The 20,155-nt window shown below is 40.5% G+C and overlaps 1 protein-coding gene across 1 annotated transcript; it reads left to right on the forward strand.

The window, feature by feature from the left end:
- Positions 1 to 5,116: 5,116 nt before the first annotated feature.
- On the forward strand, positions 5,117 to 9,034 carry LOC118816148. The gene is made up of 4 exons (XM_036582658.1): positions 5,117 to 5,519; positions 6,410 to 6,454; positions 7,897 to 7,933; positions 8,638 to 9,034. Exons 1-4 carry the CDS (start codon positions 5,358 to 5,360, stop codon positions 9,021 to 9,023), a joined length of 630 nt encoding a protein of 209 aa, XP_036438551.1. The 5' UTR covers positions 5,117 to 5,357; the 3' UTR covers positions 9,024 to 9,034.
- Positions 9,035 to 20,155: the final 11,121 nt, after the last annotated feature.

Below are 20,155 nucleotides of genomic sequence, written 5' to 3' on the forward strand. Positions count from 1 at the left end.
TCTTATAAGGTTTTGTATGTCACACTGAAAATGATCAAAGACTGCTAAATTAAGAAAAATACATTTTCTTTGGGTACAGCGCCCTGTACGTACCTCTCTGCCCTGCACGTGTTTTGAGTGTGAGTATTTATCATAGGGGCTGCAATAGATCACAGTTGCATCTTGCTGGTTAGTGGTTTGGAATGGTGGTGAACTGCGCTGTACCAGGATGCAAAAATAAATGGAGGAAATACAGTACGTTGCGTTTTTTTTCAGTTGATGATACAAATACCAGAGGTCCTGAAGTTGTGCCTAATTGTTTTCTCGAACAACTCTAGCTACAAATGTGGAAGACCACTCAAGACCAGTCAAAATGCAAAGCGGATTTCTTCAAATGCAGCTGCTAAAGAAACCTGCTGTTCCCTCTGTTGTATTTTCCACCACAGAAACTGGAATCAAGGTATCAAGACTGTCTAAAGTAGCCCACGCAATAAAATAACTATCTACCTCGCTATCCTTCTTCATAAACTGGTAAGCAGAGAAGCATATAGTTTGTTGTTGACACCACAATTTCCATTCCATTCCATTGATAATGTGGTTTTGAGAGGAAACACAGAAGTAATTCTGGAGTAATAGTTTATACTAAAAATATGTTTTAGGCCAAAACCTTATAACAAAACTGTCACAAAACAATGTCTCAGGTATCAAGCTACACATTCATAACCATAACGTCTGGTTCTTAGTACTTTAATGGTAAACAACTCTGACTCGGTAAATTTCTTTAGAAAGGCGTGTTTAACACAAAACACTCTGCATGATATTGTTTACATCTAAACCACTGAATGATTGAGTAATCTTGCAAAATCAGCGGAGATCCCCTTTAAAAGAGGGACACATTAAAGCAAATGCTCCTTTTATGAGGCCTTGGTGCATTTATCACCCAGGGGTTCTAGGCGTGGTCGTGGCACTAGGTCCTAGGTCCTGGACCTCCAACACCACAATTACCCCAAACATACTGCAACACAGTAAAGGTCCTCCAAAACCAGCTTGAAATCCTGTTGAAATTCTGAGCATTCTTAAATGGCTTTTATCATGGAAAACTGAATTTGCCTCACTTTTTACAATAAGAACTTGATGTATTACATTAACACTGTTCAAAATGTGCCACTCTCTCTCCAGTCCCTATGGTTCATATATTCCATAGAGATTAAGCTTTAAAACCATTTCATTTTGAATTACTTGTGATGTCACCCAATTCCAGTGCATTTATATATTTTAGCCTTCAATTCAACCAATCACAATGAAGTTATAAGGAGTGCTCCAGCTTGTGCTGCTTTTTGAATGAGGCACAATACAAAGCAGCCAATCAGAGCAGAGATTATTTACATATAGCAGTCTGAACAGCATAGCAGCAAGAGCAACTTGAATAATTCTGTGGGATAAAGACAGTTTGGAAAATGTTGAATAAATCTGATTGTGTAAAAATGAATCGCGACTGATTTTCATACATTTGGTATGAACAGTATTTGAATGATGTCACACTTGTTGCCACCACCATACTGTTGACAGACCATAGGTCAAGTTGTTGATGACAGCAGTGACAGCGGCGCTTGTAGAGCCACCGTTTGTGCACTGTTAGTTAGCGAGAATAAACAGGAAAAACTTTCAGCCATCTTCCTGTACTGAAGTTTGCTCTCATTAGTCTGTCACATGTAGACAGTTAGGTGATAATTTTTCAAGTGACCTCTCCAATTAAACTGACTGCTCATTCACAATATGCTGACAGAATGTCATAAATATGGCCATGGAAAGTCCAGGTTCTGCAAATACTATCTAAATAAAACCACGTGACTGTCATAATGAAAAGTTTACTATATGCCCCATCAACATTTTTCAACCTGATCGCTATCTACCAGCTCTGCAGCATACAGCGGACCATACCACAGACAGTAACTTCACTGTGTATCCCAGAACGGAAAAAATGTTTATTCAAAAGTCATTTACACTGATCACCTATAGCATTAAAACCACCTCCTTGTATTTGCATTCTTTGTCCATTTTATCAGCTCCACTTACTATATAGGTGCCCTTTGTAGTTCTACAATTACAGACTGTAGTCCATCTGTTTCTCTGCATGCTTTGTTAGCCCCTTTTCACCCTGTTCTTCAGTAGTCAGGGTTCACGGACCACCACAGAGCACTATTTGGGTGGTGGATCATTCTCAGCACTGCAGTAACACTGACGTGGTGGTGGTGTGTTAGTGTGTGTTGTGCAGGTACGAGTGGATCAGACACAGCAGTGCTGCTGGAGTTTTTAAACACCTCAGTGTCACTGCTGGACTGAGAATAGTCCACCAACCAAAAATATCCAGCCAACAGCGTCCTGTGACCACTGATGAAGGAGTAGAGGATGATCAACACAAACTGTCCAGCAACAGATGAGCTGCTGTCTATTTCTTTATGTCTACGAGGTGGATCAACAAGGTAGGAGTGTCTAATAGAGTGGACAGTGAGTGGACATGGTGTTTAAAAACTCTAGAAGCAGACCATTGAGGAACAGGATAAGAGAGGACTAAAATATGCAGAGAAACAGATGAACTACAGTCTGCAGTTGTAGAACTGCAAAGTGCACCTATATAGTAAGTGGAGCTGATAAAATGGAGAAGTGTAGATACAAGGAGGTAGTTTTAATGCTATGGCTGATTGGTGTATATTAAAGGCAATGTGCAGGTGCTGAAGCAAGTGCCCATTTTCATTTTATAATAATTGAAATCTTTGTGTAATCAGCTGTATGTTACAGATACAGCAGATAGATATCAAAAGACTAATATTCCATTTTTTTCCTGGAGAAAACAGGAACTTTGAGTATAAATACTCATATTTCCTGGAATTTATACTGTGCAGTTCACGTCACCGTCACCTTGAGGCTGGGGATAGGTTTCAGCTTCATCTGCCCTAATATGCACCTGCTTCAAGTCTCAACTGACTGCATGAGCATGCAAAATTCTGTGGAAGGCATACTGCTGGGATAAAGAGCCCATTTTGACCCTGAAACCTCTTTATTCAAGCAGTACATCTGTCACAGAACCAACAGAACATCAAATGTAGACATATACTGCTTGTGTAAAAAGGCATTGGGGTCAGAATGGCCACAGTTTTGCATATAGTGTAAGTGTTTAAGGCAGAGCCTGCAAAAATAAGGTTTCTGGCCCAGAGATAGAGATAAGGGTTTTCTAGTGAAACCAGGCTCAGGTCCACCTACGCTGTGGTGTTTAGTGTTTTCCCCACTGCAGCACACCTTTTTACCTTCTACCTCTACACAACTGATGATGCGATAAAAAGTTTGGCCGTTTCCAGGGCTACTGTAGGAGAACATACAAGTTAAGGATAACGATCACAACAGAGTTAAGCATGTTGGCATTTTTTTTTACATTTTCTGACCATGCATGTGAGCCTGGCTTTCGAGTAATACTGGACCTGACCTTTATGCGGTCTCGACTCACCCACGGCTCCAACTCTCACTGAAACTGTCCTGCATAGAAGGCAAAGTTTGATTTAAATCAAGACAGCCTACAGTGATCACTACAGGTGGTGTATTGATGACTATCTATATCAGGCCAAGATCAGCAGAACATGCTGAAATGGAAAATGGAGGGAAATAATAATCAAGACGATTCACTCCTGAAATAGCACTTACAGTGTGTGATGTGATGTTATCTGTGCAGTTTCTCCTGTGGGTTTATAGTGTTGCAGTAGTTTGGGCATGGTGGCCGACACCGAAAAAAAGGTTGCTTAAAGTTTGCTTGATTCAAATGTGTAAATTGGCTCCACATGAATGAGATATATTACATCAATGTAATTAATATGTTTAAAAACTTTTATTCAAATTTAATTTGAGTTGATGTAACATTTCAGCCCTGCGATGGACTGGCAACACGCCCCTTCCACCCAGTGACCACTGTGATAGGCTCTAGCATCACCCCCCCGTGACCCACAAGGATAAGCAGCTTAGATAATGTGTGTGAGTGTCATTTCATGTGTGTGGAACTCATGTGCACATTTAAATCATGTAAATTATACAGTTTTTAGTGCACTTGTACATGCTCATTGGTGTCCATATGGCTGGTACTCCAGGTTTTAATATTGGTACCATGTGTGTAGCAAAGAGATGGCCAGTGGTGACCAGTGCCACCCTCTGATTAAGCATGGCCACTCTTCTAGCCACCCCAGTTAAACAAAGTACCATCATCATTGAAACAGTCACTATAGAAAAGTTCTGCTACATCGTGTATTTACATGGTGAAAGTCTGCCATCGGGTTGGGTACCAGTCAGTTATGAACTGACGCTACACTCAAATCAGTGCATTTCACAGGAGAGTGGACACAGCTCAAAAGCAGCTAACACTGGCTTTCTACATTAAAAGAACATTTAAAAGCATCCACATTGATCTCTACATCAGTGTTTTACGGTATTTTTTTGTTACACATTGTTGTAAATTACTGTAATATTTCTGTAGCTGAAGACTTTAACACTGTTCAGCAGTACAGGAAACAAAACGTACACTATATTCCACATAACATGATAGCCACACTAATATAACCACACCGTATCCTTCAGCACTGCTGCTTTGTGAGCTACATTAAATGAAGTAGTCTATATGATTGAAGCCAAGATAAAATGTAAAACAATAGTCACTAATATTGACTGTCATGTATCATGTAGGCTGAATACTCTTTGCATCTGAGCACATGCATGTTTGGTGATGCATGTTTTCTTTAGAGGAGAGTCCAGTGCTGAGCTCCTGCTAAGGCTACACTGAGTTAGCATTTTACCCAGACAAACATTATTCTCTCATGATGTTACCACACACCGTTTTTCCTAGCAGTTTGTCCCACTAAAACCACTGGGATTAACCTGGACGCCCCACTGAAAACCCCCTGTGCCACTGATTGGTACAGAAAAGGAAAAAGTGGTAGCTTTTGGAAAACAAAGCAAGTGCCCAGCAAAATAGTTTAAAAAGTGCTCTGAAGATCAGAACGAACAGTAAGGTGTAGCAATGGCCTATATTTGCCAGTGGCCTCAAATGTTTCTCTGTGAGTCTGTGTTTAACTTCACTGCACTGTATTGTCCTCCAGCGGCTCCTTAGGCGATGTGAAACCCGTGAATCAGGCTACCGAAGCGCTGTGTTTCGAAGCTGAACAGCCTGTATGAAACGCGTAGGCTATGATGCTGCTGCAATGTCTTGCCTACATCCTCCGCGACCTCAGTCAGCATCAAAAGGGGATATTTCTGGTTTTCGATCCACTCCCATCCACTCCCACGGGGTGCCCACTCGGTTAAAAACGGCTGGACGTAGATGAGAAGACTCATTTCTCATTATGGACGCAAAAGATGCTGAAGCGAGGATAGCAGGCAGCGTTGCCATTGGCCGAGAGCTGGGCGCGCGCAGAAAGTTCTGGGTGCTGCTGCTACTCCACACCCTGCTGACGGGCGCGTGCATCGCCTGCTGCGTCTGGACTCTGTCCGCCCTGCAGTCCTCGGTGAGTAACTCACATCCTCAGACACGGCGGGCCGGACACACAGGGACACGCGGGGACCGCTCGAAGTGTAGCGGAGACGGGTTTAATCGCGTTTTCGGAAGAGTCCGTCTCTCTGGGTGAAGTCTGTGAGCTCGTCTCAGAGCCGAACCGTCCGCCGTGTGTGTTTAGCTCCACATCTGAGTTAGCGGAGCTGGCGCGGGGTTTGAGCCGAGAACCTGTGTCCCTCACCTGCTTTAGTAGCCAGATTTCACTGTGAGCTTTGTTTTTGAGTTTTTGTGTCTTTAACATCTCTCATAGATCATTATGGGTGGTTTATGATGCAGCCGTTCCAGTATAGTCCAGCAGAGGGCGCTGTTTATTCCTGAGAGCACATGTAGCCTGTGTGCTGATCATCTGCTCGGTGTGCGTTTGGACACAGTCTAACCGACACACACTAAAGAGACCTGAGAGCGGTGTAAATGAACATAACCGCACAAAATCCAGCACTGTGTCTTTAAAGGGGAACTACACCGATTTTTCAAAATTTCTTCATAATTAAGTAGCTAACAGGTCAGCAGCCTCATTCAGAGTGGTTTGGTGTGAAATGTTTAGAAAGATACCGACTTAGAAATTGTTCACAGTGGTGGTGATTTGGGCCAGACGTCTGAACAGTTGTCTCTAAGAGCTCCCTCACAAAAAGTTATTAACCACGAATACTCAGCCTGATGTCTGACACTGATGTCTGTTTTATGATAGTTTTGTGATAAAGTTTTTTTTTATCCATTTATTTTAATCCATTCACAGTGACGGGATACATGAAGGATGTACATTACATATAAGAACTCAGAATGCACATCTAGGTTCACTGGTTGTTTTGGATTGTAAATAAAATGGCTATATTTGTGTTGTAGACATCAGGACCCCTGGTTCCTGTCAACACCACTCTATGGAAATTGGTAAGTTTCTCTACAATTAGTGTTGCACCGATATGATACAATATCGGTACTGGCACTTAAACTCAGTATTGACATCAGTGATTAGGATACCGATACCTATGACTGACACCACAAAGCAATTTCTGACGTGTGCATGCGCGCCGGTAGACAGAACTTAACAATGTGTTGGTGGTGTGGGAGACGAGCAGCAGCAGCAGTAAAAATGCTCATGGCAGAATCTGTAACAGTAGATTTTGGTGTTAATAACATGCTAACGGACACTGACGCTGTCTGGTCACTTACAGACTGAGTTAATGTTACTGAGAGAGCAGAAGGAGCTGCCAGACTCTCAGCATAGTGAGAACCTTTAGCCTCGATTTAGCCTTTTAGCATAGCAGCCCACTGGCTGGGCCTGTGTGTCTACTAGCCCACTGACAGTGCGCCTCTGTCGGTCAGCCCGATCACTCAGCAGCAGGGTTTCACTAATACTGAGGGCGGTGATATTTAGTGACGCTGATGCCCAGAGATGCAGTGCAAGTGAACAAGACGCACGTTTGAGACAAATGACTTGAGAAATTTGTATGTGAAACATCATTCAGCTTCGTTTTTGAGCCAGAGAAGCTGCTGTGTTCTGATGTGTAAACACCACAGGTTTATCTGTTTACTGTTCAGTTCAGTTTTTAACTGTTGTACACAATAAAGAATAAGTATAGATATAGTAAATAGGCAATAATAAGCTTTCTTAATCACCTAATAAATATAATCCAATAAGCAAATGCCATTTAGCCAAGCTGGGTGTTTTATTTGTGATACAGAAAATAGATTTTACCAAAATGATATTTATAAAATGTAATTGTGCAAATATCTGGATGTAGAGGTGAGTTATTATCGGTATCGACTGATACTGAAGGATCAAGTATCGGTATTGGAAGGGAAAACGTGCTATCGGTGCATCTCTGTCTATAATGAACCATTTCACATCAAACCACTCTGAATGACTTTGTTTACATCTCAAACACTGAAATTTTGAAAAATTGGTGGAGTTTCACTATAACTTAAAAGAATAAAAGAATGACACGATTTCCTTTAAATCTATTTAAACGTTCATTTAATAAGATTTAATTATTGCTCTACTGTCATGCGCAGTAGGCTTGAAGAGTGCTGATCTTGTCTCTCCATGCATTGTCACTTAAAACAATCAAGCTTTACATTCTGAATAATAATAATAATAATAATAATAATAATAGTAATAATATAAGCTTTTTAGCTCACCTTAGCAGTGATAGTTTTACCTAGAAAAGAGTATTGCCCATGTGGTGTTTTGTAAGTCTAGATCTCTAACTGAACCCAGCTTGTGTTTATTAACTTGAGTCGTAATGCTGACACAGCTTTTGTCCTTATAGAAGCCTTTTTTTAGTTACAGTCATGATAACTGTGTTTGATCATTCTTTTTTCTGTTGCAGCCATTGAGCAGAGGGATATACCTGAACATGAAGAAAGGTAAGCATCTGAGTTTCTTCCACTTCTCTGCTCATGGCAGTGGGTAGAGGCTGGAGCTCTTGACGTCCTCCCTTCCACCTCCACCACAACATGAGAACGTTTTCCAAACAGCTTACTGGAAACAGAGTGGGCTGCACATGCAGCAAAGTACTACAAGAAAAGGACAGAGACGCTGTCGAAAGGACTCAAATCATGGATATATAGTTGCTGGTTCTGTAATAAATTACTAATACACCCAGTTTGAAATGAAGAGTTCAACATTTTCAAGCTGTCAAAGTTTTTTAAGCACTTATTTTTAATGTGTGCTTCCCAATTAAAGAGCAAAAATGAACTCTTAATAGGGCTCCACAGTCAATACATCAGATTTTACATTTGAAAATGAACTATATCATTAAAGCTCAGAAATGCTGACCTCATATTGCCTTCATATTGAAGGTATAAGTCCATAGACGTGTATGTATCAAAAAGCTGACATGGCATTTGCGATAACTGTGGGCTTGTTTGTGTCTTGTCATTTTTCCGCTCACTTTTCCGCTGTTAGCAATAAAGGCAGCGTGGTTTTAGTTCTCTCTCCCTCTCTCTTTCCCAGACACACACCAACACACTCTCTCTCTCTCTCTCTCTCTCTCAGTCTCTCACACACACACACATACACACTCAGGAAGCATATATGTAATTCTCATTCTGCATTCTCTTTTCACCAGTTCCAGATGAAGAAAATACTAAACTGCATTTCACTGTGACCTGGAACCAGAGCGTGGAGCTGAATCATGAAAGTGAAGTGATGGTGAAGTTGCCGGGCCCCTACATCTTCTACATCTGTGCCAAAGTGACTGGGAACAAAGGCACCATGGGCAACCTGACCCTGGAGCAGAAAAAAACCGTAGCCTCCATCACACTTCAGGCTGAAAACCCGGACACGAGGTGTGTGAGACACGAGAGACTGGTCAGCCTCTATGAGGATGAAGTGGTCACCATCAATTTCTTTAAACCTGCTGGGCAAGAGTTCCTCAGACTCGATGACCTTCGTGTAGGCCTACATTACCTGCTAGGAGAACAGCATTTTAAAACTCCAAAAAACGAGGACTAGAGACTGGGTTTCCGGACTGCTCCTGGACATGGAACTCTTCTGGGTGAAGATTCCCTTCATAATGGCCCTTAAGGAATGGCAGAGTTGATCAGAGTCTCTGCTCATGTTAAATGACAATGGGAATGCTGTGTTCTTTCCTCACTGCCAAACGAATATTTGACTGAATGTCATGCAGCTAACTTACTCAGGTAGTGTTAAGATGATGCCAGTGTCCTTGTGGGCTATTTAACTCACAATGTCAGGGAAACCAAAGAAGAAGATAAAAAATAGACTACTTTGAAAGATTTTTTTTAAATGATTATTATATTTTGATCTTTAAGCTTACACCTAGAACCTGAGTTACCAAAACATGTGAATGTGAGATCACTCAGCTATACAAAAAGTTGTATAGCTTGTATAGTTGAGCTATACAAAGTGGTCGGTTCTGACATATCAGTGTGCTGAGATATCAGTGTTTGTCAAGAGCAGCGGCAATATATTTTATGCTTTTGATCTTATAACAATATGACGATAAATGCTAGAGGAGTTACTGACATATAGTTTCAGTACGGAAAGCAATTGGTTTGTTTTGTTCATTTAAACAGAACATAATCTTACATTTACCTATATTTAAAAATGAACACAAAAGTGCAATTTGGAACTTTTTTGTATGCATCACTCAGGCCACTGAGAAATGAATGAAATACCTTTTTTTAATAACTCTACCTTACTGTATAATGCAACAGGATACCTTGCTATATATTGTATATATATAATAGAATGGATGCTAGTTTTGACACACTGTCGTGTTGTACACCCTTACTGATGACTGAATGTATATTTGCATTTTATTTAAAGGCATTGCCTCACCACTCAATACTTTTTCTGACCTTGAAGCAGTTCATTTACTATAATAATCGATATCATGACAGATACAACTCAGTAATGATGTAAGCTCTACTTGTATTTTATCCTCCTCTTCCTTCAGAGCTTGCGTTTTGGCTTGCCTTTGATAACTGACACGGCAATGTTCTCAATGTTTATCTTATTTCGTATTTATTAATAGTACAAGCTTGCTATTAAATATCGCAGAACATGGTGGAAACATTTAAGTAAAGGAACACTTGTATGCTAAAATGTCACTAAATGTACTTCCCTTTGAATGAACAATGTTATATCAGGCAGTGATTTATTTACATAGCAAAATTTGCACCTTGTGTTATGAGTCTGATCTGTTGTATATTATTTTGTATTAAATAAAAGTATGTTTCTTTGAAGCTAAATTTCCCTGAGATGCTTTGTTTAAAATGCATATAAGAAATAGTTCACCAGCAAAGTTTCTCCCTTTTTTATCCCAAATGTAATCGACCAAAAAGAAACATTTGCTGCTCAAAGTTTGCTTCTTTAGTTTTGCACAGGAGACAACAAGGCTAACCTAATTAGTCTGTGAGTCTGTGGGTGACATTCACTTACATTACATTTTAGCTGCAGTCGTCTCAACTGAACTGAAAAAGCAAATTTTGGACGTCTTGGCTATGTTTGAGGGAAAAGGCAGACATTTTTGGAGAGTATTTGTCATATTAGATATATAAGGAGGTAACACTGAAGCTGCTCTGAAGGCAGAAGACGTGTGATTGTCTTGGATTATGATGTCTAGCCTGTAAAAAGGGGGCCTGACCAAAGTGAGGCTTGTAGGCCATCAAAAAGTAAACTGTAATGTTAGAAATTATTTTTTAAATCTTGATTTGAAATCTAAATGCCTTCAGTGTGGCCATACACTCACCACAAACATTGTGTTTGGGTACCCTGTTATAGATGAAATTCTTTCTTGTAAGCCCCGTAAACCCAAACGTGAATACTGTCATTTTATTATAACAGCACTATATCAATTTCATAGCATGATTCATTCATTCGTCCAGGTAACTATTTCATTCATAGACATTTTCAACTGTTATAATTTTCACATTCCTTCCCTCTATTTCTGGATCCATTCATTCGCTCTCTCTCATTATACTGTATCTCTGTTCCCACATGCCCCTCTGAGGCTTTTTCAGTCTGCAGAAAGAAGTGGGTGGATACGCTTAAACGAAAATGAAAGTGTTAAGGAACAGCCAGCGTGAAACTCCTCTCTATAACCAACCTTTGACTGCTTCCGGACCCTGACCTAATCCTTTAAACATTTATATAAACTTCAGGTATGCCTGTGCTACAGACCTGCTCGGGTTCAGTGTCACAATGAAGTTACAGGAGACCAGTGATACCAGCATGGTCCTCTCTCGGTTTGGGTGGCATAAATCCCCAGATATATTTGCCACGTCCAGGCACTCTGCATGTAACTGCTGTCTCTTTAATGCCACAGATTTGTCAGACATAGTCATAAAAGCAATGAATGAACTTGAAGGGGTGCCGACAGGGGCGGGCCAAGAAGAAACTCCGACAAAAGCCCCGCAGATCAGAACACGCTGACCTTTCACAACGTCTGCGGCAAGATCAAGTTTCTCCCTTTCTCTCGGTCACATTGCAAAACAACTACAACCTGTGGCTGTGATTGCATCACAAGGCGTGACATCACCTCTGTCAGGCAGCATGTACACAAGCCCAGTGCATGAAATAGACCTGTGGTTACTCACGCCCGCGCTGTGCAGTAGGCGGAATGTGCAGTGGTGAATTGTGAGATCCAGTCAATAGGGACTGATCACAAAGAAAGTATAAAGCCCTGATTATTCAAAAAAGAAGGATTAAAAAATGGAAACAGAGGGAGTTGTTCTTCTTTTACCTGCATGAGGGCTGGTATTAGCAATCTTTTTACACTTCCTGTAATAACACTAACTTCAAACCATGTCTTTATGGACCTCGCTTTGTGCACAGGGGCACAGCCGTGCTGGAACAGGAAAGGGCCTTCCCCAAATTGTTGCCGCAGAGTTTAAAGCATATATTTGTCTAAAATGGCTTTTTTAAGCTGCCGCTTTAACGTTAGCCTTTACCGGAACTAGGGGGCCCAGTCCATTATCTCTCCTTCATCAAACTTTACTGTTTGCACTATGCATTCCAGCAGGTAGTGTTCACCTGGCATCTGCCAAACCCCGATTTGTTTATCAGACTGCAAGATAGTGAAGCATGATCTGAGATGCTTGACATAGCGCATAGTGATTTCAGGCTTCTGTGCAGCTGTTTGGCCATAGAAACCTGATCCTGATGCACAGTTTTTGTACTAATGTCACCTCCAAGGAATTTGAAACTCTAGTGAGTGATGTAACAGAGCCATTGTTCCTAAACACTTCCATTTTACAACAATAGCACCCACAGTTGACCGGGGCAGATGTAACAGAGCAGAAATTTTACAAGCTGATTTGTGGCAAAGGTATCTTCATACGACCCATTCCACTGCCAGTGTTTGGCTACGTGCTTAATTGTATACACCTGTTAGCAGTTAGTGAGGCTGAAACACCTGAACTCCATTAATAGGAGGGTCCACGTACTTTTGGCCCCACAGTGTAGGTCCACTATATTGATGTATAAATAAAGACTGCAGTCTGTTGCTGTGCACAATTTGCCAGGTTTACCTTTACTCCATTCATTGTTGGTCATCATCATTTCTGGTGTTGACCAGGTATTACTTGAGTGGTGGGTCATTCTCAGCACAGCACTGACACTGACATGTGGTGTTGGCATGAGCGTATCAGGCAGATTGGTGTTTCCGGATTTTTTGAACACCTCAGTTTCCCCACCCAAAATGTCGAGCCGAGATCAGTTCTGTGATGAGTTAGTGAGGAACTAGCAAAGTTTGTGCAAGCAGATTCTCTGCAGTCTGAATACTTAGAAATCTGATTAATATTGTATTTTTATACTACTTGAATGAAGATACACAGTTACATGATTAATTATGCTAGGAATTACAATTTCTAGGAAACTTACGTCAAAGTAGCTAAGTAGCATACCAAACAGCAAGCCTGAAGACAAATCAAATCCAAAAAAAAATAAAAGAAACAGTATCGCTGCACCTTTTAGATTGGACTTTTTTGTTCCAACCATTTTTCAACTTTTTTGCACAATTACATTAGATAAGTTAAATGTACGCAAAAAAAATATGTAATTAGGATATAAAGTCATTCAGAGTAGTCTGATGTGAAATTCTCCATTGTGGAGAAACTTACTGTTCACAGTAGTAGTGATGGGAACCAGACATCTGAAATGTTTAATGCCTCTAGGTCAAGTGGTCTTTATTATCATTCCTCAACATAACCTGCGTACATTGGAACGAAATGTTCTTCAGGTCCCATGGTGCAACACACACAACAGCAACTATTACACAGGACTGCATAGAGTGCAGATACAGGACAGTGTGACAACAGTGCAGAATCTAAAATAAATACACCTGATCCACAGAGAACAATAAATACACATGACAGTCAATATTAAGACAGGACAACAAAACAATATATATGAATGGGCATCATATATATGTATATACACATATTGCTGCTGACAGAACAAAACCTCATCTCCATTTTTGTAGTTTTTCATTTTTTGACATCATTTGAAAATTGTTGCTCTTTACATTGTGGGCAAATTTCACAATGAAGGGACCAAAAGAAACAGCCCAAAACAACTTGGAGATAAGTCTGGTTCCATTAACTTACATTAAAAGTAAAGTAGGTTTTTTCCTTTTCCTGTAAACTTGTCATTTTGGAGATAAAAGGTTTTGTTCCGACAGCAGTGATATACAAATATACGCATGGATTGGCATCAAAGCAGCATATGAGTGATAAAGTAACTGGAGCAAACATTGTCAACTGTAAACTGTACAAAAAGACTGAGGACTTACAGCAGCATTCAGAAAGTTAAAGAATTGTGCATAAATAAAGTGCAGTGATGGTAAAGGGTTGTGTGATCAGTCTTTGGTGGATGTTGGAAAGGATTAAGATCAGTCCAAGTGGATGATGGGAGGCATCAGTGCTTTCAGTAATCTGACTGCTTTGAGAGAGAAGCTGTTGTAGAGTCTGGAGGTGGTGGAACAGATCCTCCGGTACCTTCTGTCCATGAGAGGGGTCATCCACAATGCTGGTGAACTTACGGGTGCAGCGCTTGTGGTAGAAGGAGTTGGTGGGTCATAGACACCCCACTGGTTCACAATCCGCTGTAGTGTCCTGCGGACAGCGCAGTTCCCGTATCAGACAGTGAGACAGCTGGTCAGAGCACTCCCTGTTTACTCCATATAGATATAGTGAGGATGGAAGGGGGGCTTTGCTTCCGTCATCCTTTACAAGAAGTGAAGTCACTGCTGGGCTTTCTTGGCTAGGCAGGTGGTGCTGACTCATCAGTGTTGCTAAAGAGTATTGATAGACTGTCGGAAATGAGCGTCTCTCTTAGTAAATCTGCCGAGGTCTTATGTCAATACAAGACAAAGGGGTACATTTCTCATTACCTATATCATGATGCATTGTGTAACTTAGTATTGTATAAATGTTGTAAAAGGCCTATTTACTCATTATAATCAGAATAAACAGGTGTCTGGGTGGGGAGTGCATACATGAACTTCTAACAGTAATACAACTGAGGTTTCCTAACATTGAATATTAGGATAATAGTACGATAGAAGTAAACAGGCAGATTTAGATGTTAGCCAAGTTTATTGGACCTAACTCAGAGCAAAGGTCAGATAAGAGGCAGGAATCCCAGCCATATCCATAATCAATGTCCAAAATACAGAGGAAAAGTCAAAACTAGAGAATAATAGAACTATGGAGAAACCTGAGCCTAATGAACAAGGAACTAGAAGTCACAACCTGGAACCAGAAATGAAAACAATACAAAAACCACATCTAAAAGAAACCACACCTCAATTTCAAGGGAATGCCACGAATGGGAACAGAAATGTACCCAAACAATAAACTAGTTTGTTTGTGGTGAAACTAATGTTGCCTACTCAGCTGTTCAGAAATGAAATATGAGCACATAAAGTTAAACATCATAACATTAATCTGTCCCACTCTCATGCATTAATATCAAAAGCCTATTAAATATGGTATTAAAAAACAACAGCAAAGAGAACATAGTACATACTATGATAGTCACTGAACTTACACTACTGTTCAAAAGCTTGAAATCATTGTTTTCAATAGCTAACTTGCTGTCAGATAATCGAATTTTAACACTGGCTATTTTACATCTACTCTATTATCACTAATTCTATTTCTTTTATTTTTCTTTTATTTTTTTTTATTTTTGTTTGTGCTTGTGTGAACAGATTTGTGTACACACCAAGACAAATTTCTCATGTGTAACATAAGTGGCAAAATAAAGTGACTCTGATTCTGAATGTATAATATATAATATAAAAAAAAGTAAGAAATTTGTGATGTGTTCAAAATGATGACCGGAGCAGTAGAAGCTATGCAGCATCAAGCATCTAGAATATTGTAAACAGATAATCACAATATATCCTTTACAGTACATAACAACTCAAATCCTTAAAATATTGAATAAACATCTGAACATACTTTTGATGTCTAGTTTATAATGTTTGCATCTACATTTAATAAAATACACCGATCAGGCATAACATTACGACCACCTCCTTGTTTCTACACTCATTGTCCATTTTATCAGCTCCACTTACTATATAGGTGCACTTTGTAGTTCTACAGTTACAGACTGTAGTCCATCTGTTTTTCTGCATACTTTGTTAGCCCCCTTTCACCCTGTTCTTCAGTGGTCAGGACCCCATGGACCCTCACAGAGCAGGTACTGTTTGGGTGGTGGATCATTCTCAGCACTGCAGTAACACTGACGTGGTGGTGGTGTGTTTGTGCGTGTTGTGCTGGTACGAGTGGATCAGACACAGCAGTGCTGCTGAAGTTTTGAAACACTGTGTCCACTCACTGTCCACTCTATGAGACACACCTGCGTTGTTGGTCCACCCTGTAGATGTAAAGTCAGAGACGATAGCTCATCTCTTGCTGCACAGTATGAGTTAATCATCCTCTAGTTCTTCATAGGTGGTCACAGGACGCTGCCCACAGGACGCTGTTGGCTGGATATTTTCGGTTGGTGGACTATTCTCAGTCCAGCAGTGACACTAAGGTGTTTAAAAACTCCAACAGCACTGCTGTGTCTGATCCACTCGTACCTGCACAACACACACTAACACACCACCACCACGTCAGTGTTACTGCAGTGCTGAGAATGATCCACCACCCAAATAGCTCTGTGAGGGTCCACACAGGGCTGTTGGAACTAATACTGTACATAAAATAACTCAAATTGTTAATTTAACAAATGACTCCAAACATGCTGTAAATATAGCAACTAAGAGTAGGAATAATTTAAAGTTACACTATGTAAGATTTGGAGACCTCACTGGTGGAAATGTGTGATTACGCTCAACGTGCTTCGGACTAGAGGTCTGCATGGGATGTTTTTTCCGTCCCACTGCTGCCCACTTCCACAGAAAAACGGAATCCTTTGTCCCGCTCCCACCCACAACCGAAATGTTTTGGCCTACTACCGCCCACGCAGTTCTGTCAGGCCGAACTGAAATGCAATACCTGACATAATCTATATTAACAAACACTTTATCCTCTTACTGTGAAGCAACTTAACCATATGTTATTTATTCCCAGTAAACGCAAAGCAGGAGTTAAATGGTTATATTTGGTGTTTTACTGGGCTTGGCAACTGTGGCTGGCGGACTGAAGGCTCTGCCATCTCTGTAAGCTACTAGAATTTGCATGTTGTTCATGTGATCAGTTGCTTCACAACTCCCTAGAATGATTAAATTCATTTTAACTGTTTTACTGTCATCATTTTATATTGTTTTTATATATGATTTAGTGATTGTTCTACTTTATTTAGGCTATTCATTAATTTGCAGGATTCCTCTTCGTGAATGCTTAGTCCCGCTCCTGCCTCCAGTGGACTGGTTTCCCACCCGCTCCCGTGTGCAACACTGAAAATTAGTGAAAATTGTCCCGCACCGCAAGATATTGTGGCGGGACCTCTACTTCAGGCCTCATCCCTGAGCGGATGATTCTGATAACTGTGAACGTGTTAAAAGAGAATCTTCATCAGTTTAATGTTGATTTTGCATTTGACATTTAACATTGAGCCAGACCTTCTGGAGCCTGTGTGTGACCTGTGGCATTAAAAAAACTCCCAACAAATTTGAACCAATGCCTCTTAAATGATTGTTTCAGGCTACAGCGTGACTCACCATAATTTAGTGTTTTTCAGTTCCTTTCAGTTTTGACAAAAAATTACAGTGCTAATTTGATGCCATTTTACTGGCAGGTAACAGGTTGACTGGATGCTGCACGTGTTTCCATTTCATTAGTCACTCACTGTAACAAACAAGACTCTACATGTCCAACAGTTTTGAATTCATGATTCACCTTCACGCGACATCTACGTCTCCTTTGAAATGAAAGTTTGTGGTAAACAGCAGTGATAGTGTGGAAGAGGTTAACCACTTAAAATCCCAGGCTTATTATATACTAAGGCTTATTATTCAGTAACTACAGGAACTTCAATGCAAACTGGTTGAGCTATTCTTAGGTTATAGAAGTGTGTAATAAAACTTTAGGCCTGCCAGTGCGCCCTCCCTCCTCAACTCAAGGACTTTTATCCGGGACTGGTTAACTTGCAGGTGTATTATTCGGTTGACATATCATTAATTATCCAGTAACTACTATACACTATTTGGTATTTTTCATCACAATGATATGTAAGTGGTCTAGCAGCAAGGGACCAGACTGTTTAAAAGGACTGTTGGCTCATCCACAGTGACCCTTTATTCTTTTTACGGTGTTTAGACCTATTCAAAGTGCCCCATCCTCAACCAAAATGCAGTCGTGTACAGCTGAAGATGACCATGGGCAACTTTTATTTTGTAGCAGACCTTCATGTTCACCTTTCCTGAAAAGGAAATCAAGTCTAAAAATAAATCTGGACTGCCTTGACTCTCTCAGCCTTACATAATCCACTCTCGTGAAGTTATTTGCATTACTGTGCATTAAATGCTTTAGATTGTTTTAATATATCCACTTATGAAAATGGGTAGGAATTCATATATTAATTTGCCTCAAATTATTTTTAATTGATTTTTTTTTTTAATTGATAATTGATAACACTTTACTGTAGGGTACTGTTCATAAGGCTACGTGACACCTACACAGGCTTGTCATGACAACCGACATAACCCTACATAAATGTTCTTAAATGTGTCTTTCAATAGGTGCCATTCACTATAAAGGTTAGATTTGCCAATTTTGATCAAAGTTAGCAAAAGTAGCCTTAATGAAAGATGATGCCTATTGGGAAAAGCATTTATAAACATTTATGTAGGGTTATCTCAGTTGTCATGACAAGCTTGTGTAGGTGTCACATGGCCTTATGAACAATACCCTACAGTAAAGTGTTACCGTATATTATATGTACAAAAAATGTGTAGACAAAGCTTTACAGTGGACTGGAACATTGCTGTGAGGATTTGATTGCATTCAGCCACATGAGCATTAGTGAGGTCAGATACTCACTGCTCACATCACTCCATCTTAATCCAAGGAGTACTGGATGGAGCTTCATCACTCCAAAGAACACAGTTCCACTGCTCCACAGCCCAATGCTGGGCTCTCTTTAGCTGACACTTGGCACTGAACATGGAGATGTTTCTTCTGAACGTAAAGGTATTAATAGGAAATTTTGTCTTCCCACTACTGCAGCCTCTACTCTTCTGGGAAGGCTTTACTCTAGATGTTGGAACATTGCTGTGAGGATTTGATTGCGTTCAGCCACAAGAGCATTACTGAAGTCAGGTACTGATGTTGAATGATTACCTCTAAATCACAACTCAACCCACTTCAACTTATCCCACACCAGAGAGCACACTTCCTCTATACCTCAGCCCAGTACTGGGGAGCTTAATACCCCTCCAGCCAACCCTTGACATTGGGCATGGTGACCTTAGGCTCAAGTGTGGCTGCTCCATTGTGTCTCATTCTTTAATGCTTTCTATGCAGATTCAGGTGGATTCACTAACTAGAAGGGGTGTAGTGTTGGACTAATAATGGGCTTGCTGCAACTTGATTTTACCACCTTTTCACCTCCGATATGATACCTGAGCGTTAAGTATCTGCTGATACAGATAATAGTGTCTTCACACGCACACGTACACAGGCCGGTCTAATCATTACTGCAGTTCTTTCCACTGCCTGTAGACATTTCTTACTAATGTATTTTTTCTAATCTTCAGGAAAGCCCCTTAATGGCCAATGTGATATCTGATCATTAAGTATCCGCCAATACAGATAATAACTCTAATAATAACCTGATATTTATAAAATTCCACTTTCATCAATTGTCAGCATTCTCAGCACTGCAGTAACACTGACATGGTGGTGGTGTGTTAGTGTGTGTTGTGCTGGTACGAGTGGTTTAGACACAGCAGTGCTGCTGAAGTTTTGAAACACTGTGTCCACTCACTGTCCACTCTATTAGACACACCTGTGTTGTTGGTCCACCTTGTAGATGTAAAGTCAGAGACAACAGCTCATCTGCTGCTGTACAGTTTGTGTTGGTCATCCTGTAGACCTTCATCAGTGGTCACAGGACGCTGCCCACAGGACGCTGTTGGCTGGATATTTTTGGTTGGTGGACTATTCTCAGTCCAGCAGTGACACTGAGGTGTTTAAAAACTCCAACAGCACTGCTGTGTCTGATCCACTCAGACCAACGCAACACACACTAACACACCACCACCACATCAGTGTTACTGCAGTGCTGAGAATGATCCAACACCCAAATAGTACCTGCTCTGTGAGGGTCCATGGGGGTCCTGACCACTGAAGAACAGGGTGAAAGGGGGCTAACATAGTATACAGAGAAACAGATGGACTTCAGTCTGTAATTGTAGAACTACAAAGTGCACCTATATAGTAAGTGGAGCTGGGTGGTCATAATGTTATGCCTGATCTCTGTGTGTGTATATATATATATATATATATATACACAGTTCTCTTCTTCTTTATATAGCACTGTCGTTTTAAATGCAGTGCCACAGTCAATAAATAGCATCTCCTGTGCTCTTGTGAAATCATTCTAGGGTGTAGACAGCTTCACAGACAGGTATGTTCCACACCTTGATTGTTTGGAAAATA

This window comes from Colossoma macropomum, unplaced genomic scaffold (genome assembly GCF_904425465.1).
Source record: "Colossoma macropomum unplaced genomic scaffold, Colossoma_macropomum, whole genome shotgun sequence".
Taxonomy (NCBI): Eukaryota; Metazoa; Chordata; class Actinopteri; order Characiformes; family Serrasalmidae; genus Colossoma; species Colossoma macropomum.

Excerpts from the sequence above, each read along its gene's own strand:
- LOC118816148 (XM_036582658.1), top strand. The coding sequence starts at position 5,358 with ATGGACGCAAAAGATGCTGAAGCGAGGATAGCAGGCAGCGTTGCCATT. Across the intron at positions 6,455-7,896 it reads ACACCACTCTATGGAAATTG|CCATTGAGCAGAGGGATATA; the intron begins GTAAGTTTCTCT and ends TTTCTGTTGCAG. Across the intron at positions 7,934-8,637 it reads ATACCTGAACATGAAGAAAG|TTCCAGATGAAGAAAATACT; the intron begins GTAAGCATCTGA and ends TCTTTTCACCAG.